General features: G+C 62.8%; 1 protein-coding gene across 2 annotated transcripts; it reads left to right on the forward strand.

Moving 5' to 3' along the window:
* Positions 1-731: 731 nt before the first annotated feature.
* On the forward strand, positions 732-23,619 carry AP3B2 (adaptor related protein complex 3 subunit beta 2). Of its 2 annotated transcripts, XM_053658941.1 has the most exons (28): positions 732-1,702; positions 2,280-2,458; positions 8,050-8,125; positions 8,268-8,342; positions 8,598-8,693; positions 11,634-11,794; positions 12,070-12,136; positions 12,214-12,396; positions 12,490-12,773; positions 13,049-13,103; positions 13,425-13,496; positions 13,806-13,868; positions 14,185-14,317; positions 14,604-14,713; positions 15,293-15,469; positions 16,534-16,720; positions 17,779-17,897; positions 17,984-18,040; positions 18,325-18,433; positions 18,775-18,898; positions 19,143-19,326; positions 19,416-19,476; positions 19,781-19,887; positions 20,081-20,309; positions 20,638-20,722; positions 20,982-21,079; positions 22,943-23,081; positions 23,189-23,619. In XM_053658941.1, exons 2-28 carry the CDS (start codon positions 2,346-2,348, stop codon positions 23,337-23,339), a joined length of 3,315 nt encoding a protein of 1,104 aa, XP_053514916.1. In that variant the 5' UTR covers positions 732-1,702; positions 2,280-2,345; the 3' UTR covers positions 23,340-23,619. The 2 variants fall into 2 exon arrangements, with proteins under 2 accessions (XP_053514916.1, XP_037009505.2); XM_037153610.2 differs by lacking the exons at positions 2,280-2,458; positions 17,984-18,040.
* Positions 23,620-24,190: the final 571 nt, after the last annotated feature.

The raw sequence follows: 24,190 nt of genomic DNA on the forward strand, positions 1-24,190 counted from the left end.
GGGAGGGGGTCCTACAGGAGGGGGGGAGAGAATGGAGTGGCCGGGATTGGAGTGAGGAGGCGGTCCCACTCACTGGCAACTGAGGGGTTCTGGGTGTCTTGGCAGGATTTATCCGTGGTGTTCAGGCGACTGGACTTCCTCAGCACAGGGAGGCAGGTGTGGGGAAGTGAAGACACCGACCTTGGGCCTGGCCCCAAGCTAGGTCTCTGTCCTGGTGCCCAGTGGAAGGAGCTGGCCCGGTCATCAGGTCTCCTTCTCTCTGCAGGCCCTGATGGAGGCCGTCAGCACCACTGAGCTCTTCCTCCCTGAGGCTCTCCCGGGTCAGCGCTTCACGGTGCTGGAATAGCAGGGAAGCGAGCCCCAGCCTGGAGACTTCTTCCTGGGCCGGCTGATGTCCCTCACCGGGAGCTGCTGCGGGGCACACGCGGGTGTGTGCTGTAGCCACGGAGATGCCGTCCTGTTCCAGGGTAAGCGTCTCCAGCTGACACAGAGGCCCTACTATGGGAAGAGAGCTGCCCATCCACCCCCGGTCCCCCTGTGGGTGGGCCACGAGAGGGCGGAGACTGGACCTGAGTGGGGCGCAGGTCTCCGAGGTTGGGCGCTAAGTCTCTAGGGTCTGGAGCGCAGGACCTCTGGGCCCTGGGACGTAGGAGTGCAAGGTCACAGCACTGGGGTCACAGGACCTAGGCCAGGCTGTGACCCGCCCCCACCTGGTGATCCCTGCAGACAAACTCCTTGATGGCTACCAGCCGTACATGTTCCTGGCTCCAGCGAAAGCACTGCATCCAAACCGGGGCGGCACCCCGTGGTGCTGCGCCCACCCCCTCGGTCGCTGTGGCCTCTACTGCGCAGCCGCAGCAGTGGAGACCTTTGTGCACTAGGGCGCCACGTGGGTGGAGCCATGGACGAGGACCCGCCCCCTAAAACGCTACACGCAGCAACTGTGTGCACTGTGTGCTGTACCTGCTTGGCCCGGGGCCCAGCCGGATCCCCTGCAAACAGATCCGAGTCCCACTAGCTTGGTGAGCCCCGCCAAGGTACCCACGCAGGCCCTCACCCACCGCTGGGCCTGTTAACAGCTGCGGCTCACCAGTGTGGTGCCGCCAAACTCACGCCCTCACACCCACCCGGCCCACTGGTGTCAAACTCAAGACCCGCTTTACTCTGGCGGAGCCAAAGCCCCTGGAAGCAAACCAGGCCTGCCCACTCACCTTGGTTGCCCTGCTGGAAACCCACCGTGCCCGCTCCAGGGCACAGCCTCCGCTCACGGGTCCCGCCTCGGTTCTCCTTCCACCTGCCCACTCGAGCTCCAGGCGCTGCTCGAGTCCTGGTCAGCCCCGGTGCTGGCCTGGGAGACTTGGGGGTTCCCGCCTGTAGGTCAAGACTCAGCCCCACGCACTCCTCCACTTTCCACGCTCGACCCTCCTGACCCGATGAGAGACCCCCGCCATCCAACCTGATGCCACCCCTTCCCCAGCCCGGGCACTCCTTCCCTTCCGGGCCCAGGTCGTCCTCCCTTGGGGATTCCTTGGACCTCGGGATCCGAGCTGCAGCCTTCGGATGGCCGCGCCCGACCCTGCCCCAGCCTCTCCTTCCCTCCTGGGCTTCAGTGGACGTGGACCTGACCGTGGACCAGGCTGACCTCAGGCCCTCCAGGGTGCTCAGGAGCCTTCAGAAGCGGCCATGAAACTATTTTCCAAAGGTGAAGTCGGGGTTCGCCGCCCCTGTATTGTCCCCTCTCCGCTCGTGGCTCGCAATGGGCTTTTCGTGGCTCTTGCCCAGGCCTTCCTTAAATTTTTAACTTCCGCGAGGTCCCCTGGCTTCCTGGTGAGAAACCAGGATGAGTCCGAGGAACCCAGATTCTGTAGAGCAGGCAGAGGAAGCATCTTTGGTCTCTGGGCTCAGTCCAGGACCCTCAGCCTTCGGGCGCAGTCTTGTCTCCAGCCCCCCTCTTTCCTTCCACTGAGTCTGGGACCAGCGCAGGCCCCGGAGTCCGTCCCCGGGCCCGGTGGGGGTGGGCGAGCGGAAGGGCGAGACGTCCTGCACCCTCCGCATCTGTCCAATCAGTTCAGCAGCCTGCACGCACCCGCAGGCCGAAAGGTGCATCCCCCTCGGGGCAGGCACTGTCCCCACGGGAGGGAGGGGTTTGCCCGAGGTTGGGGCGGGGCCGAGCTCCCGTGGACACGCCCCTGCGCCTGGGCCCCGGTGCCTTTAAGAACCTCGGCTTTCCGCGCGGCCGGATTGACACCTCAGCTCGCCGCCTGCGCCCCTGCACACAGCGGCCTCTGCAGCGCGCAGCACCGCGGACCTCGCCTGCCCACCGCGCTCCCTTCCTCCGCCTCCCCATGTCGGCGGCCCCCGCCTACAGTGAGGACAAGGGTGGCTCCGCGGGTCCCGGGGAGCCCGAGTATGGCCACGACCCGGCCAGCGGAGGCATCTTCTCCTCCGACTACAAGCGGTGAGGCTGCCTAGCGAAGGGTGGGCCGGGGGCCGAGGAGTCCGAGGCGTGCGCCTGCGCCCGCGCCCGGCCTCGCAGACGCGCGCTGGCACCATGGACAGCGCCCGGCCCCGCCCCAGCCGCCAACCCTCGGCCCCTGTCTGCTTTGGCCCAGTCCCCCCACCAGCTCCCCACCCCGGGGAGGGCCTGGGGCCCTGGAAGGGGGCGGAGGTTGTGGGGGATGGGCCAGCCCCCTCTGTTCCGGGAGGATGCACCCTCCCGCCCTAGGGGATTTTTCCTGCTGTTTTGATGACTGGGTTCCCTTCTTTTCCCCACCTGGCGAACTGGTTCCCAGAGAACAAGGGGAGCAGTCAGGGTCGGGGAGGAAGTCGCCCTCGGGCGTAGGCTCCGAGCCTCCAGGCCTGACTCCTCCTACGAATCCGTTTTCCCTCCCCCTGGTCCCCCTGTTCTCATTCCCGGCTCCCATCTGGTGCATTGCTGCCGCAGTTCGACCCCTCCTTCACCTCCCTCTGCCCCTCCCACCCCTGCCCTTTTCCTTCGTCCTCGTTTATTTGTCAATTCTGGGAACAAGCGTATTTAAGGGCCTACTGTGTGGAGTCCTGTCCTAGGCACTGTGAATAGAGCGGTGGACAGGAGACAGTCCTTGTCCTCCAGTTGCTCCAGAGAGGAGCACAGAGGAAGGATCTGTTGGTGACGGTTCTGTGCAGTGAGGACAGCGGGGAGGGTGAGGGGAGTTGGTTCCTGGCCCTGGAGAGGGGCTCGGAGGGTCGTCCCAGGGAGACGAGGAGAGCCGGGTCACAGGCTTCCCAGGAGCAGGTGCAGTGTGGCCGGAACCACAGCGCAAAGAAGCTGCAGTGATGGGGGACGAGGGTGGGGCAATGCCAAGGCTGTGGGGGGCAACCGATGCCAGGTTTGCCTTTCGGAAGGTGTGTTGGACTGAGCGAGAGACCCGTGGGGAGATTGAAGTTGGGGGAGGACATGGTGAAGGACTGAAATAGGGGCGCAGTGGAGGGCTGGAGAGTTCTGGAAGGGGATAGAAGCTGCAGGCCTGGCAATTCGCTGGGAAAGAGTTGAGGGGAAGGGGCTGGCCTGAGACCAGGACGGTGCGCAGGCTACTGTCACTGCAGCTGCATAGACAGTGGGGATACTCGGCGGGACTGGAGATAAAGCCCTTGGAAGCAGATGTGTGGAAATCGGTGTGGAGCCCAGCTTTGGGCACGCTGGGATGATAAACTCAGGGCATTCAAGTTGGCTGGTGGCTGAATGATAGGATTGGGATTCCAGGAGACGTGTGTGTGTATGTGTGTGTGTGTGTGTGTGTGTGAGTGTGAGTGTGAGTGTGAGTGAAGGCCACAGAAGGCAGAGAAGACTGACCCCGGGAGGGAGCCCTGAAGACCCTGCTGTCAGGGGCGATCAGAGAGCAGAGGCAAACTATGTCAGGGTCACAGAAAGCAAACCAAAAAGCAGGAGGAAAAGGAAGCGTGAGTTCCAGAAGAAAGCGACTAGTAGTGTCAGTGCCTGTCGAGGTCACGTCCAACCAGGAAAGAACCATGTGGCCATCGGTTTGACAAAGAGCAGATGCACTCTGCCTGGCCCCATGCCTCACCTGCAGGCCTGGGAGACCAGCGCCGGCAGAGTCCGGGGAAGCGCTAGATTATTCCTCCCCGTCCCCTGCCCCCCCCCCCCCGTGTCCCGTTGCGGACATTTTACACTCACAGAAAAGTCGAATGAGTAGTACAGTCCCGCATACACTTCTCACCTAGATTCAACCATTGTTGACCTTGTGCCATAGCAGCTCTATCGAACTGTCCGGTCACACGTGTTCGGGGCTGAAGGGTGTAAGGTGCACACGTCATGACCCCTCGGCCCTAAACTCTAGCTGGCACCGAAAGCTAGCTTGAAGCAAATTATTTTTATTTGCTTACTAGGATGGGAGTGCCTAGAGCAAGTTTAACTGCGGATGGGGAGGGGCCTGTAGAGTGGGGGAGGCTGAAGGGAGCGGGAGGAGGCGCAGATCCCTGAGCGGTGGGCAGGGGGCCTCACAGAGCTGAGTGGGAGCAGCAGCCCTGCCCAGAGGCAGGAGGGCAGGAGGCGAGGAGAGCACTGATGTCTGGGGCCTGCCAGGGGTTTCATCTAAGGCAAGGCTGAGGGCAGGAGCTTGAGGGCGTGGAGGGGATTTGAACTACAATGAATACCAGAGGGCCCAGGGCGAGTGTGTGAGCACAGGTGGGGGGTGGCCCAGGGGCCAAGGCCAGGCAGGGAGGAAGGGGGACGGGTCAGACCTGCAGCATCTCTGAAGGGCACCTTGGGGAGGCAGAGGCCCTGGGCACCCTTCTCCTCTGGATCAGCCCCCGACCCCTGACCCCTAGTCTCCGGCCCAGAGATTGAGGGTTGGCTTCGCGCCGGGCTCCTCCCTCCAGAGTCCTTGTCTCTGGGCGCTGAAGAGGAAACCAGAGCCTCCCTCCCCGCCAGGGTCCGGTTTCGGAGTTTCAGGGGCGGGCCGTCGGGTGACAGCGCCAGTCCTCCTGGAGCTCGCGTAGGTTCAGCCCCATCCCCAAGCAGGACTGGGTACCCGATGCAGCGATTCCTGCAGCTCCCGGGGGTGGTGGCCAGACAAGGGGTCCGAGGCGCCTGCGCGGCCGACCCGGAGGCTGCCAGCCCCGTGCTGGCCCCCGAAGGTGGGCCCCCGCCCTGGTACCAGGCCCTGCAGCCTGAGGAGCTGCGGTGGCTGCAGGCCCCGGAGGAAGGCACAGCCCCTGAAGCGTTCCTGGAAGAAACTTGCCCAGAGCCTGGCCAGGGCCAGGGCCCAAGCCAGCCACTACGGTACAAGGGAACCCCAGGGTCCCCCACCCAGCTGGACGGGAAGACCAGGGATGGGCAGCTGCCACTCAGGCCAGACCCCGTCAGTCCCCTCTCTTCGGAGGAGGATTGGGCTGGCATTTAAGGGCCAGGTGGGGGCACAGTATGGGGACTGAGCAGGAGTGGGCGTGAGGAGTGATGACTCCCCAGAACTCTGAGGGGAAGGGAGGAGGGCCGCGTAGTGTTTGAGGGGGGTGGTCCCACCCTGACCTCTTCCCTCCCCCAGGCTCTGGCCAGAATGGGCTCTAGGGGAGGTTTGGGGACCGGAGAGAACTCAGATAGGGTTTGGCCAGCCTCTCCCGGCGTGTGAATTGGAACGTGTGTGGTGAGGGGAGATGAGCAGGACCGGCCTCCAGTGCCATGTGTTAGCCCCTGGCTGGCCCCAGCCAGCCCCGCAGGCGTCCCGCAGGCCAGGCCCAGGTCAGGTCAGGGAGCGGGTGTAAGGGGATCTGAACCCTGGAGTTAGGTTTCCTGACCCAGGGCGTTGCTGGGCCTCTCCTGCTTCCTCTCCCTCTGGGGAGCAGCTGCTGGGGAAGGACCGGGGCTCCCCGGGGGTCTCAGTCCTGCCTGTGCCGTACACCCAGTGGCTCCTGCCCCCCTCCTACCCCCTTGTCCTTGGCCCTGGGCCTGGAGCCTCCAGGAGCCGGGCATGTGTGCCCCAGGCTGGGTGGGTGGGAAAGCTATGGGTGCCCAGCGCCTGGGGGTGTGTGCATTTGACAAGGGCCTGTGGCATCCGGGTGTGGCCAGGACACCGGGGTGGGAGGCGCTTTGCTTTGGAGAGAGCACCCGGAGTTAAGACAGACCACCCAGTTCCCTGCTCCGGGGAAGGCACCCTGGGGTGACAGGCCAGGACCCCCACCTGACCCCTCAGAGGAGGGCATGGGACCCCGGAGGCTGGAGGTCCGTGATCTCAGAAGCCTCGACGTGTCACCAAGAACCTCAAATAGGACAGTGGCCATTGTGGGAAATGAGCCCGGAAGGGTTGAATTTGGCCAAAACGGTGTCTGTGTGTGGGGTGTGTGTGTCTATCTGAGGGTTCGGGCGGAGCGTGGAGGGGGGTGCGCGTGTGGGATGTGTGCGTCCGAAAGGGTGCGGAGGTTCTGCATGTGGAGAGTATGTTTCTGTGGCGAGTGGCCGTGTGTGTGTGTGCCTGTGATCCTGTGTCTCCGTGGGGGTCATGGGTGTGTGGGGGCTCACGCCGTGCATGTGTGTCTGAGGATGCAGGTGTGTCCGGAGGCACACGCAGCAGTGTCCACGGTACAGGGGGTGCTTTGGCGTGTGGTGGAGGAGCCTGTGGGGCATCTGTGGAGACCGTGGGGCTGCAGTGGGGTGCATGCGCGTATTGGAGAAGGTGGCACCCAGCTCAGTGTTGCCCAGGTCGGCTGAATGGCCTGTAGCCCTGTGTCTGCCCCCGTTGTCCTGAGATCAGCCCCCCGCCCCGTAACTGGGACAGGTGGTCATCTTTGCACCCCGCTTGGCCATGGGAGACGAGAGGTGTCTTCTGTTTCGGGGGGCATCCCTCCCCCGGCGTGGGGCTTCAGGCCGCCCGGGCTGCAGCCAGGGACCTTCTGCCTCCATCCGACTGCTGGCAAGGCCTCTGCGTCCTGAGAGGCGTCATCTTTCCCCTGCGCTGTCCGTCAGAAATCCCTTCAGGAGGCACTTTGGGAACTCGGAACACGAACGTCTCGGCCCCCTTCTATCGCTCCCACCTGCTACTCACAAAGCACAGCCCTGTGACGGGGTGTGGGGTGTCATCGTCCTCCTCTGCTCGGCGTTCATCACTCACTCAGCCGCAGTCACGTCAGCCCCTTTGTGACTCTCGCCACGCACTTCCCTTTCCTCACAGTGCCACCCCCAATCTCCCACAGCCTGTTGTTTCTGGAAGTTTTGCTTCTGTGACTGACTTTGCTCAGCTCGCATCGGAACGTCTGCCACCGCTGATAGTTGTCCAGGCCGGGCTCTCGTGCCTGCTCAAAAGCGGTGGTTGTTGGGGTGCCGGGTAGGAGGTTATCAGGGGGGCCTTGTGGGAGATTCACAAGTGCACAGGCGCCCCCTGCACAGCTCCCCACATTTTGGAACTGTCTTGGCCACAGTTGAGTGGGCCACTTGTCCCACAGCTGGTCAGCTGTGTATGGACACATTCTCCCTGGGGCTTATTCACCTCTTCGGCCGCCAGCCCCAGCGCCTCTGAGTGTGGCTGGGCAGCTTGGTCGCTGCACCAGGGCCCCTGGCCCAAGAACACCAGCCCCGGGGCCCGCCACCGAACAGGGAGCCCCAGCTCAGGGCTGCCTGCCCAGGGCAAGCAGGTGGGAGGGACCCGCAGCAGCCTGGACAGGGAATGCTGAGTATGGGCCCTGTGCATTTATTTCCATCCCGCTTTTACTCACCATGCCTCAGACATTTTTCTTTTGGCGGCTGTCGTGCATTTGCGTCCTCCTTAGATTCATGAGTTGAAGCCCCAACCCCTAGGAACTCAAAAGTGTGGCTGTGTTAGCAGACAGGGCCTTTAAGGAAGCGATTAAGTCACAGAGAGGGCGTTACCTTGTGAGAAGAAGTGATTAGGATGCAGACGCACACAGGGGAATGGCCACTGTCTGAGCCCTGTTTCTCCCGACCCCAAGTCCCCTGATCTGGGCTTGACTCCCGTCCCCTCTGGGGGCGGGGGGGGGGTCCTGTGTGACAGCCCCACCCCCACCCCATGCCCTCAGCTGACCTCTTGTGCCTCCCTCCAGGCATGACGACCTGAAGGAGATGCTGGACACCAACAAAGATTCCCTCAAGCTGGAGGCCATGAAGAGGATCGTGGCGGTGAGCAGGGAGAGGAGGGGACGTTCCCCATGGAGGGGCCCGGGGTCACACAGCAGCTCCCCTTGTCCCCAGTGGACCATCCCCTATTAAGTGCTGGCCCTCTCCCTACCCCTTCTCCCCCGGCCTTGACCCCACCGCCCAGATGATCGCCCGGGGAAAGAACGCCTCGGACCTGTTTCCTGCCGTGGTGAAGAACGTGGCCTGTAAGAACATAGAGGTGAGCGCTGCCCCATGAGGGCCCCGCACGCCCCCCTCCACCAGGAGGAGACCCGAGCTGGTCGGGGGTGAGGGGCAAACCGTCCAGCCCCTGGCGGCTGCCCTGGTCCCGTCCACGAGTCTCCGGACCAGACGCGCTGCCGAGAGACGGCGGGCCCTCTGAGGAAGCTCTTCCTTACGGGAGGGACTGGTCCCTGGGGACCATGGCTGCTGGGGCGGGAGGGCCGGTCCCCGCTGGCAGCCTGCTCTCCCCCAGGTGAAGAAGCTGGTCTACGTGTACCTGGTGCGCTACGCCGAAGAGCAGCAAGACCTGGCCCTGCTGTCCATCTCCACCTTCCAGCGTGGCCTGAAGGTCAGTGGTCTCGGCGTGCCCCCTTGGGGCCAGGGCCTCGTTGGTGCTCTGTGGGAGGCGTGGGCCCAGAGGCAGGCCGGGGCTCTGAGACCCCTCCCCACCTGTGAGTCTGAGGAGGGATGAGGCAGGTGTCTGGAAACTGTGTCTCTTCTCCTCTCTGAGCAAGAAGCCAGGTTACTGGCTGCCTCAGCTAGGACCCTACTGGCCCTCATCACCCGGCGGACAGAGGTCGGGCTCTGTAAGACGATTCTGTGACAGGAGCTGCTGACCTGGTCCCTCAGCCCCGCAGTCAGAGCCACGGCCCCGGTGGGCTCTCCTAGTCGGCCATCTGCAGGGAGTGCTGACTTTGCAAGCTTTTTTTTTCCCAAAACTGGATAGAGAGGACAAAGTTTTACTGAAAACAAATGAGCCCCCACTAGAGGTTGGGTTCAGAGGTGAGCACAGGACCTTCCACTTTCTGTAAGTTCAGCCCAGTCGGCAATTCCTCCAGAACTGGAACAAATTCTCATTCTGCTCAGCCTCGTCTCGGGTGCACAGACCTGGATCCCCTGGTCCTGGGGAACTGCTTTCAGGCAGGTGGGGGATCTGGACTCGCGGAGGGAAGGGCCTTGGGAGGAGTCGAGTCCTGGGTCTGGCTCTCTGGTGGGGCGCGGGGCGGGGGCACTGGCGTGTGCACCTTGTGCCGGGGTGTTCTTTTAAAGTCAAAACCAAAGGACCTCTCTCAGATTGGCAAACCATCTCTCCACTCAAAGCAGGGTCCAATCATCTTACAAGAACCATTCTGGAATTTTTGCACACATGCATTTTATATTTACGTGTCATGTCTCCAGTCTGGCCTGTCCCAGCCTTTTAGAAACCAGAGCTCCTTTAGCCCCGCCCAGTCCAGTGGTTTCTGTGGACCAGGCGCCTGCCCGCCACCTGCAGATCCTGCCGGAGAACCACGGAGGCTTTGCCGGCCGCACGGTGTCCCCGTGCAGCTGCTCAACCTGGTCCACGCAGTGCAAAAGCAGCCGTAAACAAGGCGGCATGGCCCGGTTCCAATAGATTTTTACTTATAAAAAAGGAGAAGACAGATGTGACTCAAGAGCTTCCATGTCGGCCGCTGGTCCAAATCGCCGCGCACGGTGACAGAGACCTCACTCCTTCCCAGGCGACTCACTCCATTTTAAGACAACTACAGTTTTTTTTATTATTATATTGCATTGCAGCCCCCCCATAGTGATAATGCTTCAGAAATGCTCAGACTCACAAAAGGCGAAAAGACTGCTATAATGAAGATCTATACACCGAACACAGAAAACACCATCTTCCTCCAACAGCCAAAGCTCCCCTCCATGTCTTCCCCTGTGTGTTGCCGCTGTGTGTGCACTTATTCTTCTACTGTTTGTTTACCTGCCCCTGACAATGCCATGATACTGTCTTGTAAGTGGTAGCATAGGATACACGTGTCCCTCTGAAACTGATTTTCTTTCTGTTGGTCCTCACTGTTTCTTTTTTCCCCCGTCTGCACATGAATACCCGTCATTTCTGCCCAGGGTTCCCCTTCTTTTTCTCAGGCCCGGCCAGGGCTGTGTTTGCTTTCTCGGCAGCCCACTGCTGCGGCTCAGCCTCCACTCACACAAACCTCCAGTGGACAAGCCGGCTCTCTGGGCCTCCCTGCGCCCTGTCTCCGTGCAGGCGGTCCCCGGAACGCTCTGTGAACCTCCCGCATCACCTTTTAGTGGTTGAGTACAGGGCGCTTCTAAATCTTAATTTTTAGCCACCCGATTGCGTGTCTGCCTCCAAGATGCTGATAAGCCGTTCGCCCCACAGCCGCAGGCAGCCCTGTGGATATTACATTTCCGGGCTGACACTGATCTGTCCACACACCTTCCCCAGGCTTCAAGTTTATGTGTCTTCCTAACTTCCCTGAGCAGCCTGCAAAATCAGTGCTGGTTAGAAAGGATCTTATTCTAGAGCAAAAACATCTCTCGAGTGCAAAGGGCGGTGGTGACACACCAATGAAATCAACGTGAATTCTGCTCTTGGAACAAAAGGCCTGCACCACTGATCACCCCCACAAAGCCTTGTGGAAATCAACGTACATAGTGTTCATACCTACCAGCCCAGCCGCCCTGCCGGAAAGGAAAAGACTTTGACGGGGGTAACTTCCTGCGAATCCATCATAATCTTCAGCAAGAATGTTCTGTTTTTTAAAAAGGGAAACCACGTAGGTTTTAGTGGAGAATGGGATACGACGTGACTCTGAGAAAATACAGACTCCAGCTTTTTCCATCATTGCTTTTAAGCCATCTGTTTAAAAACCAGTTCTGGAACGTTGACAGGGATCGCCGTCACCGTTCCCTGCCATGCTGTGGATCTTCCTCCGTTTTAGAAAATCAGGGAAGCAGCATGTCTCTCGAGCGTCCAGTACCCCTGCCACTGTCCACCGTCCTCTGAGATCCGCCGCTGCCTCGGTCACAACCCCATGCCCGAGATGCACTTCTCGCGTGTATAGGAAGCTACAGGAGCAAGGAGGAGGGGCCTATGCACCATTCTCTCTGAAACCTCGTGGGAGGAGGCGGAAGAGCAGCTTGGGAGAGGGTCCGTGGGGAGGGGGATGTAAGGAGGGACTCGTGGGAAGGGAGACCAGCTTGCCTTTGCTGGCAGTCACCTCCGGCATAAACACAAAGGAAGGCAGGAAAGGGGTTTTCAGGAACATGGGGTGTTCTGAAAGTTTTCCACTCTGCCTGAAAGTGAAGCAGCCCATCCCCATGCCTGCCTGTTCAGGTGTCAGGTTTCTGCAGCCAGGGTCAAGAGTAAGTGCCCCATCAGGTACTGACCGGGGGCAATTCACCCAGGGTTAGGATAGAGTCAGGGGAACGAGAGCTGGTGGTGGCCAGGGACAGCACGTCCCACAGGTGTGGCCTCTCACGGCCCTGCCGCCACCTCTGCCCCCAGGACCCCAACCAGCTGATTCGCGCCAGTGCCCTCCGCGTCCTCTCCAGCATCCGTGTGCCCATCATCGTACCCATCATGATGCTGGCCATCAAGGAAGCCGCCTCAGACATGTCGCCCTACGTGCGGAAAACAGCTGCGCACGCCATCCCTAAGCTCTACAGGTGGCCCAGCCCCGCCCTGCCGGATGGGGGGCGGTGCCCACACCTGGCCCCGCCTGGCCCTGTCCTGTCTTAGGTTGTGTAGGCTGCCCTAGTTTTTCACTCTTCAGGTGCTTTAAGACAGTTTTGGGAACTAGAGAGAGAGCAGGCCCTGGAGGTGGTGGCCTGCACCTCTTTATGAATGGGGTTGCGGGGAGGGAGGTGGGCACATCTTGGGTGGATACTGGGGAGGCTGGAGTTGGGGAGTGGTGGGTCCCTCTGAACAGTTTCTCCCGCAGTTTGGATCCTGACCAGAAGGACCAGCTCATAGAGGTCATTGAGAAGCTTCTGGCCGACAAGACCACGGTAGGTACAGAGGTGCACAGGGTGGGCAGTGGGGAGGCCCTTCCGTTGACCTTCTCTTGCTTCTGTCCGGTGCGCAGCTGGTGGCGGGCAGCGTGGTGATGGCCTTCGAGGAGGTGTGCCCAGAGCGCATCGACCTGATCCACAAGAACTACCGGAAACTCTGTAACCTACTCATCGACGTGGAGGAGTGGGGCCAGGTGGTCATCATCAGCATGCTCACCCGCTACGCCCGCACCCAGTTCCTGAGCCCCACCCAGAACGTGAGTGCGCCCGCCTGGCCCTGCCCTCGCCTGCAGAGCAGGCTGGAGGGTCACCAGCAGGAGGTGCCCACTGCCCCACCGTCTCCACAACAGGAATCCCTGCTGGAGGAGAACCCCGAGAAAGCCTTCTACGGCTCCGAGGAGGACGAGGCCAAGGGCCCGGGGTCGGAGGAGGCTACCACCTCGGCGCTGCCAGCCAGGAAGCCCTACGTCATGGACCCTGACCACCGGCTGCTGCTGCGCAACACGAAGCCGCTGCTGCAGAGCCGCAGCGCCGCGGTGGTCATGGCGGTGGCGCAGCTCTACTTCCATCTGGCGCCCAAGGCCGAGGTGGGCGTCATCGCCAAGGCTCTGGTGCGCCTGCTGCGCAGCCACAGGTGCGTGCCCCCTGGCCCCGCCCACGCCCGACCCTGGCCCCGCCCACACCCGGCCCTGGCCCTGCTTCTCCTGAACTCTGGGGCCATTAGGTCCCCACCTCCCCATCCTAGCCCACCAGCCCACCATGCTGACCCCAGCTCCGCCTTCCTCCTGCTGGTGACCTGCCCACCACCCCGTCCTCTCCTCCCTGTACTTGGTCTGCTTTCCTTACACCCACCTGCTGCCCCTTGTGCCTGCCGCGGGGCCATACAACCTCTGACCATCCTCTCTGCAGTGAGGTGCAGTACGTGGTGCTCCAGAACGTGGCCACCATGTCCATCAAGCGCCGGGTGAGCAAGCGCACAAGGCCTGCGCTCCCGGTCCGAGGGGTGGCGTCTGTGGCGCTAGGGGCACTGAGGAAGGGCCAGTGGGGGTTGTAGGAGTGCCTCGGCGGTGTGGTATGACGGAGCAGAGACCCCAAATGCAGGACCCTGAGGGCCACTCAGAGGAAAGTCTGGTGAAGAAAGACGGGGTCAGATCTAGGAGGGAGGAGGGGAAAGATTTGAGACTGGAGCGCAGTGCTGCGGCGTGGAGGTGCTAGGCACAGGTCTGGAGCAGGGGGCACTCTAGGACAGGCCTGGTGGGACTCCCTGGGTGCCTGTCTTTCCCAGGGCATGTTCGAGCCCTACCTGAAGAGCTTCTACATCAGGTCCACGGACCCCACCCAGATCAAGGTCCTGAAGGTGAGACACGGACAGAGTGGCGGGGTCGCTCTGCCCCATACCCCTGCACAGACCCACTCAGGTACCCAGGTGGCCACTGGGGGAGGGGGGGCCTGCCCGTTGCTGGGGCTGTGGGTGATCCCACCGCGGAAGAGGCGAGCTGGTTCTCTCCATTTTGAATGGGTTTCAAGACCTGGTAGTTTCCTCGCCAGTGGGAGGGCGCTGCAGGGCTGCCCTGAGGAGTGTTTGCAGGGGGTGGGGGGGAGGGCGGCGTGCGCTTGCAGCCATGGGTGAGAAAGCCCGTAAAGCCCACTCTCTGCCCCCCTGCAGCTGGAGGTGCTGACCAACCTGGCCAATGAGACGAACATCCCTACGGTCCTGCGGGAATTCCAGGTACGGACCAGGGCCGGCCCACCCCCACCCCCCACCCCCGCCCCCTGGAGGGGCCGGGAAAGCTGCCCACAGCGCCCCGTGCACTGCGGGAGCAGCGTCCTGCAGGCCAGACCCTCACTGAAGGTTCCAATGTGGGGACGCGGCTGCCTCAGGACCCTCTCCCGGTGCCTTCTGCCGGATCCCTGGGCGGCGGGCAAGGGTGTCGCGCCCCTCCCAGAGTGCTGTCTCTGGGTGATGCGTCATTGAATGAGGGTGACCGCTTTCCAGAAAGTCACCCGAGAGCCTATGGGGGGGGTCCCTCTGCTGTGCCCCGCAGACCTACATTCGCAGCATGGACAAGGACTTTGTGGCAGCCACCATCCAGGCCATCGGACGCTGCGCGACCAACATCGGCCGGGTCCGAGACACCTGCCTCAACGGCCTGGTGCAGCTGCTGTCCAACCGCGATGGTCAGTGCCTGGCTGGGTGTCCAGCTCTGATGGCCACTGGGTGTCTGCCTGCATGTCCAGCTCACAACCAGGGGTACCCCCTATCTGTCCAGGCACAATAAGTGTCCATCAGTCTGTCTGCCTCAAGGAGTGTCCAAGTGCCCCCACATCTCTGAGGACCAGTGGAGAAGGGCAGGGGGCTGAGGAACAGGGCCGGGGGTCTGGGTGAGTTGCAGGGTGGCTGCCCACCTGGGTGTGGCCAACTGACACTCCCGGGGGGCCCCCTGTGCCCTTTCCCGTCCCCCAGAGCTGGTGGTGGCGGAGTCGGTGGTCGTCATCAAGAAGCTGCTACAGATGCAGCCAGCTCAGCACGGAGAGATCATCAAACACCTGGCAAAGCTCACGGATAACATACAGGTGGGGGCGCCACCCTGTGTCCCCTCCCTGCCCGGCATCCTCCCCGTGATTTTAAGGCCCTGTAAGTAACAAAATCAACCCACACACCTCCCACACTGGCTCTGAAAGGACTTCCGGTGGAAGCAGGGGAAAGATGGGACAGTGTCACCCTGACCTTGTGGCCCAAGATTCGCCTTCCCTTTGGTGACCGCTTCCTGGGTTCCCCACTCATGTTCTCTCTGGTGCTCTTGCCAAGAGCAGACCATCGGCAAATCCTGTGTTTTTCTGCCCCATTGAAGCTTGAAGACAAGGCCTCCCTGCATGTGCAGGAAGAGTAACAGGGCAGTGAAGCATCGGGGGTTCAGTGGGTCCAGAAAATCAGTGTTTTAAGTCTCGACTGGCTTTGGGGCCTGGAGAAGCCAGTGGAACCCCAGGGAAGAGGGGAGCTGCTACCCAGGAAGTGCCCACCTCTTACTCTGCCTCCCACCACCCTCCCTCCCTGGGGGTCTGGAGGACCCCCATGGTCCCGGAGGCCGGCGTGGACGGCAGGGGTGCCATCGCCCGGGCCGTCCCGCGCTCACACCTCTCCCACGCCCACAGGTGCCCATGGCCCGCGCCAGCATCCTGTGGCTCATTGGGGAGTACTGTGAGCACGTCCCCAAGATCGCGCCCGACGTCCTCAGAAAGATGGCCAAGTCCTTCACAGCAGAGGAGGACATTGTCAAGCTGCAGGTCATCAACCTGGCAGCCAAGCTCTACCTGACCAACTCCAAGCAGGTAAAGACTGAGCAAGCGATGCCTTTCCCAGCGATGTCTGGTCCTGGCAACAGCGCCCCCCCACCTCCACGGGCCTCCCCGGGGGGGCGTGACCTCTGGCACCTCTTTCCAAAGAGCCGTTCAGGGCAGGTGGCGGGTCTGTCCCGATAGCCATTGTTCCCCCAGTGTCCGCAGTTACTCTGGGGGCCCGGGACCTGATGGGCTGGACGGCGGGCTCTTGGCTTCCCATGGGGGCCTTCTGACGGTGGCGTTGTGCTTCCCCAGCAGCCCCTTTGATCCGGGTGCTGGAGTGGGCCCCAGGGGCAGGCCGGGCAGGCGGAGGCCTGCTGTGCTGGGACCATAGTCAGGAGCGGGAAAGGGCAGTACTTACGGGTGGACACCACGGGCCCTGGGTCTGTGGGTGTCAGGACTGGCCGAGGAGGAGATCGCAGAGGGGAAGGCCAAGTGAGTGCCCTGGGAAGTGTTCCGTCTTCGGACAAACATCTGTGGGCCTCCTATGCTCAGAGGGGAGCCAGGAGCAGGCGAGAGGCACCCCATCTGAACGCAGATGGAGAGATGAAGCAGTGTGGGTGCGGAGCCATGCAGGTCGGGCGTCCGACAGGCTTGGGCTGAGCCAGAGTGCTGGGCCCCAGCACGGTGATGGAGTCCAAGGCCAAGAGGAGAGCCTGAAAGGACGGCCTCTTTTGCGGACCCAAGGCAGCTGCCAAGAGCTGGGGACCAGGCCCTAGCTGGTGTGGCTCAGTGGACTGAGTGCCAGCCTATGAACCAAAGGGTCGCCAGTTCGATTCCCAGTCAGGGTACCTGCCTGGGTTGTGGGCCAGGTCCCCAGTGAGGGGTGCATGAGGCAACCACACATTGATTCTTTCTTTCTCCTTCCTTTCCCCTCTAAAAATGAATAAATAAAATCTTTTTTTTTAAGTTGGGGTCCAGGGGTGAATGGAGCCGGTCTAAGAGGGGAGGGCAGCTCTGTGTGGGGGTGTTGGCGTTGGCTCAGAGAATTCTGGTTCTGAGACCCCCGCCGTCCCCAGCTCCCTGACCACTGCTGCCGCCCTCTCGTCCCCCAGACCAAGCTGCTGACCCAGTACGTGCTGAGTCTGGCCAAGTACGATCAGAACTACGACATCCGCGACCGAGCACGCTTCACCCGGCAGCTCATAGTCCCTTCTGAGCAGGGCGGGGCCCTCAGCCGCCACGCCAAGAAGCTCTTCCTGGCACCCAAACCGGCCCCCGTCCTGGAGTCGTCCTTCAAAGGTGGGGGCCGAAATCGGGAGGGATTGGCCAGGACCCTGGCCCCAGAGCTTCCACTTGAGCTCTCTGTCTCCGTGGGCCATGGGCGTTGCGGGCAGAGAAAGGCCAGTCCCCCGTACCTGTCCCCGCAGCACCCACGGCTGCTCTCCACCCACCCACAGCCACCACCAGCTTCCTCGAGGCCAGGTCCCTGCTCTCCAGTGGGTGGGCTGTCCCCTGCCGGGCTCTCTGTATCAGGATTCTAAGTATGAGGGCCCCGGAAGGAGGGAGTAAACACCACCCAGGGAGAGGTGCATGTCGGTGAGGGCCCTGACGAGGCTGTCGCCTGCACTCTGGGCGACCCCTGGAGGTCACACTCAGCGCCAGGCCCTTGGCCTGGCCTCTGGGACAAAGGCTCTGAGAGGGGTGGGTGAGGAGGGTCCTCACCTGGCTCTGGGGACCCAGGAACCCACAGAGGAGGGAGCCCCCTTCACGGAGCTTGGTTGTCCTGGCATCTTTTGCTTTTCTCTCCCCTGCACCCCTGTCTGAGGTGGCGGGGGATGGGGGGTGGATTTGAAAATCTGGGAAGAAGGGAAACCATCCCTTTCTCTCCCAACACCAACACTGACCCCCCTTGAAAGTCTCTGTGCTGGCCCCTCTGGGTCTGATGTCCTCCCGCGACCATAGGGGGCTGCTCACCCCTCAGCCCCCAACTTGGCCTGGTGAGCAGGATCACATGTACCCCCCCACTGCCTGGAAGAGGCGCCACCCTGTGCTTCCTCTGCCCCAGCCGGCAGGCCCGGGCAGAGTGGCCAGCAGCACCTGTAGGGCCAGAGTCCCCTCTGGCCCTCCTCTGCCATCCCACCCACCCCTCGGCCCTGTAAGGGTCAGGCCAGACACGCTTTCCTTCCAGCACACGGGCCTGAGGGTGCGGCTGGGGTGGAAGAGCCACTAAGGGGCACACCCACCTCCTGCATCCACCCAGCTAGGGCGTCCCCGCCAGAATCGCCACAGCCCCTGGGAAACAGCTCCCCGGGCAACACCTCACTGCCACCCTGCTTGACCTCTCACCTTGTCCCCAGACCGGGACCACTTCCAGCTGGGCTCACTGTCCCACCTGCTCAATGCCAAGGCCACGGGCTACCAGGAGCTCCCGGACTGGCCAGAGGAAGCCCCGGACCCATCCGTGCGCAACGTGGAGGTCAGCAGGGGTGGAGGCACAGACACGCGGGGAGCCCCCTGCCCCCCGTGCCGGCCCGGCCCTCCTGACACGGTCCCCACATACAGGAAGAAGATCTCTCCCTTATTGAGACCCACGTGGGCCTGTTGGGCGAATACACCGAGGTCCCCACACCTCCGTGTGCCGTGTGCCGTGTGCCCTCTGCTTGTGGGCAGTGTTTTCTCTCCCCATCCCCCCTGCCCCGGGCTGCACCCCTGTGCCTTCCCTCCCCTCTGCGTCTCCCTTGGTTTGGCAGGGTCCCTTCCCTCCCAGTGCTCCCCCCCCCCCCGCCCCGGGGCAGGGCCAGGTCGGGCCCCAGAAGAGTGGGGGTGAAGGATGAGAAGGCCTGTGCTCCCATGCCCCCTCCCCAACCACGATTTAACAGCCCTTCCCCCACTCCCATCCCCAGGTACCCGAGTGGACCAAGTGCTCCAACCGGGAGAAGAGGAAGGAGAAGGAGAAGCCCTTCTACTCAGACTCTGAGGGGGAGTCAGGCCCCACGGAGTCCGCAGACAGTGGTGAGAAGATTGAGGGCCGGGCCCTGTGCTGCTCCCCACGAGTGTGCCATGTGTGTGTGAGACGCGGTCGTGTACGCGAGGGGCATGCGCCTGCTGTGTACCTGCACATGCATCTGCTCACTGAAGGGCTCTGGTCCCAGGTGTGCACGTGCACATGCAGGTCTCTGCCCAGATGGCCCCGTCTGCATTGCAGGTGGTCCCGTGGCTCCTGGGACCAGGGTCAGGCTGGGGGGAAGGGTTGCAGCTTTGGTGCCAAGAGCCTGACTCCGGGAGCCCAGGGCACCTGCTCCAGACCCAGGAGCCCGAACGCAGGCAGGAGAGCCTGAGACTGTCCTCCACAGACCCCGAGTCCGAGAGCGAGTTGGACAGCAAGAGCAGCAGTGAGAGCGGCTCTGGGGAGTCCAGCAGCGAGTCCGAGGAGGAAGACCGGGAGGAGGAGGAGGAGAAGGGGAGGAGCAGTGAGAGGTAAGGGGTGGGACCAGAGGTCTCCCTGGGGAACTAAGGACTGAGAGCCAGCCTCCGGAGAGCCCCTGGGCCTCCCACACTGGGGCTCCTGGGGCTCCGAAGTTTGCAGCATGGAGAAGCATTTGGGGGCCAGGCTCCCCACCCTCACCCCCACTTTTCAAGGCGTCCCCACTCTCCTGTGAGGCAAGGAGGGGGAGCCCACCCAGTCGAGCCTGAATGCCGTGTGCCCCACCCCCGCCCCCAGTGAGCAGAGCGAGGAGGAAGGGGAGAAGAGCAAGTCGAAGACGAGGAAGAAGGTGACGAAGGGACAGGGGGAGGGCTCGTCCTCCGAGGAGGGCAGCGACTCCAGCAGCAGCTCCTCCGAGTCGGAGGGGTCGTCAGAGACCGAGGAGGAGCAGGCAGAACCTGCGTCCTGGCGGAAGAAGAAGGTGAGAGACTTGGGGGCGGAGGGGGCGGGGCGGGCCAGAGCTCACCGAGGTGGCACGTCCTTCCACGCCCACTTCCGTTCTCTCTCCAGCCCCCCAGCAGCAAAAGCGCCCCTGCAGCCCAGGAGGTCTCCCTGCTGGACCTAGAGGACTGTGAGTCTGGGCCCTAGAGGTCATGGTGGGGGGAGCCAGGGCAGTGACTTAGGAAGATCTGTGGGCGCTCTGGGTCGGGTTCCTCAGGGCTTAGGGGTTCGGGGAGCAGAGGGAACCTGTCCTCCAACCTGAGGGCACCAGGTGTGGGGCTGGGGTCAAGGGTGGGTCACCGCTGAGAGCCTCCAGGTTGCTGAGAGCCCCGCTGTCCGTGGTGCTGAACAGTCTGCTCCTTGAGCCCCGCCCGGTTCGGGCCAGTCCCACGTGGCCTCTCCCCATCCGCGGTCTTCCTCATCTGCCCCCACAGTCGCCCCGCCGAGCATCCAGCCTGTGTCCCCACCCGCGGCCGTGTCCACCAGCCTGGCTGCAGACCTGGAGGGCCTGACCCTCACGGACTCCCCGCTGGTGCCCTCGGTGAGGGGACGGGACAGTGAGGGGAGTGGACAGGCCGGGGCTGTGTCCTGTGGTGTGGATCTGGGGGTCCGGTGCAGTGGAGGGGAACGCCCAGGTCCCCGTTGCCCGGTGACCCCTCCCCCAGGTGGGGACCTGGCCAGGGCAGTCTTCCTGTTGCTCATTTCCGCACTCCCCCTCGTCTCCCCCCCCCCAGCTGCTGAGCCCCATGTCGGGGGTCGGGAGGCAGGAGCTGCTGCACCGCGTGGCAGGCGAGGGCCTGGCCGTGGACTACACCTTCAGCCGCCAGCCTTTCCCTGGGGACCCGCACATGGTGTCCCTGCACATCCACTTCTCCAACAGCTCCGAGACGCCCATCAAGGGCCTGCATGTGGGCACCCCCAAACTGCCTGCTGGCATCAGCGTCCAGGGATTTCCTGAAATCGGTGCGGCTCCGGGCAGGCTGGGGGCTGGGCGCTGGGGGCCCAGAGGGCTTCTAGCCCAGCCCCTGCCCTGGGGGGCAGGACAGACCAGGCAACAAGCGAGTGCAGATCAGGGCAGGGGTCGCTGGAGGCTTGGTCGTTCCGACGCTGACAAGTGGTCATTGGAGGGTGGGGGGAAGGTTGTTTAGATTTAGGTGGAAAACCAGGAGCGGGCTCCAGGACCCAGGAAGCTAGGAGTGCCGGGTCAGGTCTGGCAGCAGAGGGGAGCCGGGACCGGGATTCGGGTCTGTCAGGTGATGGTGCCTCTCCCCCTCCCGCCTCACCTCTGCAGAGTCCTTGGCGCCCGGAGAGTCTGCCACTGCTGTCATGGGCATTAATTTCTGCGACTCGACCCAGGCGGCCAACTTCCAGCTGTGGTGTGTGTCCCATCTTGTGGTGGGTGGGAGGATGGGCTGGGGGAGGTGGGGTCACAGTGTCCTGGAACCGGTAGGGAGGTGGCAGTGAGGGGGGTGCTGGGGGAGGAACATCGTGCTGCAAAGGGTCTGGACACCATCCCCAGCTCTCAGGTCTTGCTCCAGTCTCCTGCTGCCTGCAAGCCCCGCCCCCAAAGTGGGAGGCCCAGGGGGGATGCCGGCCTCACCGGTCTGCCTCCCCGGCTTCTCCCCTCTACCCCAGCACCCAAACCCGACAGTTCTACGTCTCCATCCAGCCACCGGTTGGGGAGCTGATGGCCCCCGTGTTCATGAGTGAGAATGAGTTCAAGAAGGAGCAGGGTGAGTGCCCCCTGAGGGTGGACAGGGTGCGTCTCAGCAACCTGCTGGGGGGCCCAGTGAGCTCCAGCACCCAGCCTTGCCGGAGGGCCCTCGGCTCCTTCCAGACGGGGAGGCCCCGCAGCCGGCACCTTTGCAGAGGCTGGGACCGTCAGGGAGGCTTTGGGGAGTGTCCGCCAGGCTGGCCGAGAGAATTCTGGGCCCACATTCCAGCCGGGGAAACATCACCAGTGAGGGCTGGAGAAAAGTTTTCAGGAAGAAAAGGGGGTGCTGTTTAGTTTGGGGCATGGAGTCCCCAGGACAGGGGAGTGGTAAGCACAAAGCCAGAAATAGAGTTGGGTCTAACTTCTGGGTGCCTTGGGCTTCTGTCCTAGAGTTTTTCAGAGCTGGCAGGGGTCACAGAGGTTGGCGGGTCCCGCTCCGCTATTAGAGGAATGAGCCCTGCAGATTCCGTTTTCCCAGCAGTGGAGCCCTGGGAGGTGACTGTGGGGAGGGGACCAGGCAGAGGCCGGGCTCCCGCGGCAGGAGAAACAGGGACAAGCAGGAGAAACAGGGACAAACGGGGGACGGGGCTCCAGAGCCCTGGTTTAGGTTCTGAACCTGCACTCCCTGGGTGTGTGACCCTGGACCAGATTCTGTGACCAGCTACAAGGCCGTTGTGGCAGATCTGAGAGATGGTGAGAACGAGGATTAGAGCCGGGAGGAAGGGAGTGAGGGGGCGGGACTGGGAAGAGGTAAGTCACAGGCAGTTCACCTGAGAAGGGGGAGAGGGAGGCCTGGAAGCTGTTGTAGAATTTGGGCTCGGGTGGTGGAGACTGGCAGCACCCCTCGCCTAGACTGGGGGGCGGGGTCAGCACACGCTGTCTGTAACGTGCTGTAAACCCCAGTACACGGGCTCTGTGGGCCATGCGGCCTGCGCTGCAGGCACCATTTCAGGCCCCCAGGGGATGGATGCCTGGATTTGGCTGCAATTTGCCAAACCTCTGCTCTGGTAGACGAGAATGGGTGCCAGCGAGGGAGGAGGGAAGGTCACGGCCAGCTTTGGGCAAGCCGATTCTGCAGTGCGTTCTGGAAGTTCAGGAAAAGGTGGGTCTGTGCCCAGGAAGCACTTCTGGGCTGGAGTCACGCTGTATCAGTGAGCTCACTCTGGAGAGGGGGGAGGTGGGGGAAGGTGAGAGAGCCAAGGGCCTCCCCTAGGAAAACTTGCATTCTTCGGGGCAGGGGTAAGAGAAGCAACAAAGGAGTAGGTGCGGGGAGAACCAGGGCCCCGGGGGAAGGGGTCTGCAGGCCAGGAGGACCAGAACCATCAGAGCCAGCTTCAGAGAGCCAGTCGGGTTGCAGAAGGGGGCAGAGGCTGGCCCAGCCAAGGGACGAAGGGAGGTGGAGTCCTCCAGGAGGGCTTTGGCCAGGGGAGTGGAGAGGAGGGGAGGTCTGTCTGCCCAGGGAGGCATTCCCGCAGGTGAAGTCAGGGGTCGCCCTGTGAAGGCTGCATGGGCCCCCTGGGCCGGGAGTGCAGCAGCCACAGCCTCCCTGAGGACTGAGCCCTGATCAGGAGCTCGAGGGGACTGGAACTCGGTTGGGGAGCCAGCCAGGGAAGGCCAAAGGGTGTGGGGTCCAGGCTGGAGGAGACCTCTAAGAAGGGACTGGACACTCCTGAGGGGCTGGGGCCCAGATGTCTGACGGTGGGGAGATGCCAAGTCAGTCTGTGGTCTGCAACATGGATGGACCCCTGGCAGGCTGGGAGGTCCCCCTTCCCGGGACCACTGGGTGGGACTCAGGCCGGCCCAACCTGAGGGCTGGTGAGAAAGCTCAGCGGGCAGCCTGGGGCGAGGCAGCCTCTGTCCTCATCACGACCTCTGCCCCCAGGAAAGCTGACAGGCATGAATGAGATCACAGAGAAGCTCACGCTGCCAGACACCTGCCGGAGTGACCACATTGTGGTGCAGAAAGTGACTGCCACTGCCAACCTGGGTCGTGTCCCTTGTGGGACGTCTGACGAGTACAGGTACTGGGCCCCTGGCGAGGAAGATGGGGGCTGCTGGGCCTGGTGTGGAGTGGGGGGGGCCATCCCCGAGGCTAAGCCCTTCCCTCTGCCCCCACCCCCTGCCTCAGGTTTGCGGGGAGGACACTGACCAGCGGGAGCCTGGTCCTGCTGACCCTGGTGGCACGGCCCCCTGGACCTGCCCAGCTGACAGTCAACAGCGAGAAGATGGTGATCGGCACCATGCTGGTGAAGGACGTGGTGCAGGCTCTCACCCAGTGACTCGGGTGCTCTGGCTTCTTTGACCCCCGCTGGCTTTCCCATGTGACCATGACGCCTGGGCTGTCAGCACCCGCCCCACTCGCCCCCACTCTCCCCCCCTCTGGTGTGAGACACTGCGTGCCAGAGGGTGTTCAGGGCCCCTCTCCCCCTCTGGTCATTAACAGGTTCCCTCCCGGGCCTCCCCATGGGCTCCTTAGTGACCCCACGTGCAGAGGGACATGGCGGCTGCTCCCCAGCCCCCACCGCTTTCTGTAGCTGTTTCTGCAGCACCTTCTCAATAAACGGCTTCTCCCCAGTTGCTGGCTCACCCCTCCTTTCTTCCAGGCTCTTAAGGGGCTGGGGGGAGCGTGTAAGGCATTCCGTGTCTGACCCTCGTGAACGACCACTGCTGACCTCCCAGGGAGGCCGTGCATGACTCCCAGAGGTGACTGGTGGGACCCCCTGCCCCAGGTGACCATCACCAAGTCACCAGGCGTCTCTGTGCAAGGGACATCTGAGCAGGGATGAAGGGCCCTGGTCCTTTCCATGAGCCTCTTCCACACCCGCAGTACCCACTGGTCCCTTGGAAGGGGGACTCATAATGTGAGGAATTCTCCAAGAAGGGGTGAGGTTCTAAATAGGCCAACTACATCTGGATACAGGGCCTAGAGCCCCAACCTGGCTGGGGAGGTGACCCAAGTAGCCGTCTTGCAGGGGGAAGGGGGAGGGCAGGTGCGGGACAGGGCCTCTCACCGGTTGTACTGACCTGCATTCAGAGCAGGAGGCCTGGGGGGGCTCGAGGTCCTGCATCTCCAACACAGTCCCAGCCACTGCCGCTGCTGACCCGTGAACACCAAGGGGGTAGGAGACCC

The sequence above is a fragment of the Artibeus jamaicensis genome, unplaced genomic scaffold, assembly GCF_021234435.1.
Source record: "Artibeus jamaicensis isolate MK-2021 breed Jamaican fruit bat unplaced genomic scaffold, CSHL_Jam_final scaffold_612, whole genome shotgun sequence".
In the NCBI taxonomy this organism is placed as follows: Eukaryota; Metazoa; Chordata; class Mammalia; order Chiroptera; family Phyllostomidae; genus Artibeus; species Artibeus jamaicensis.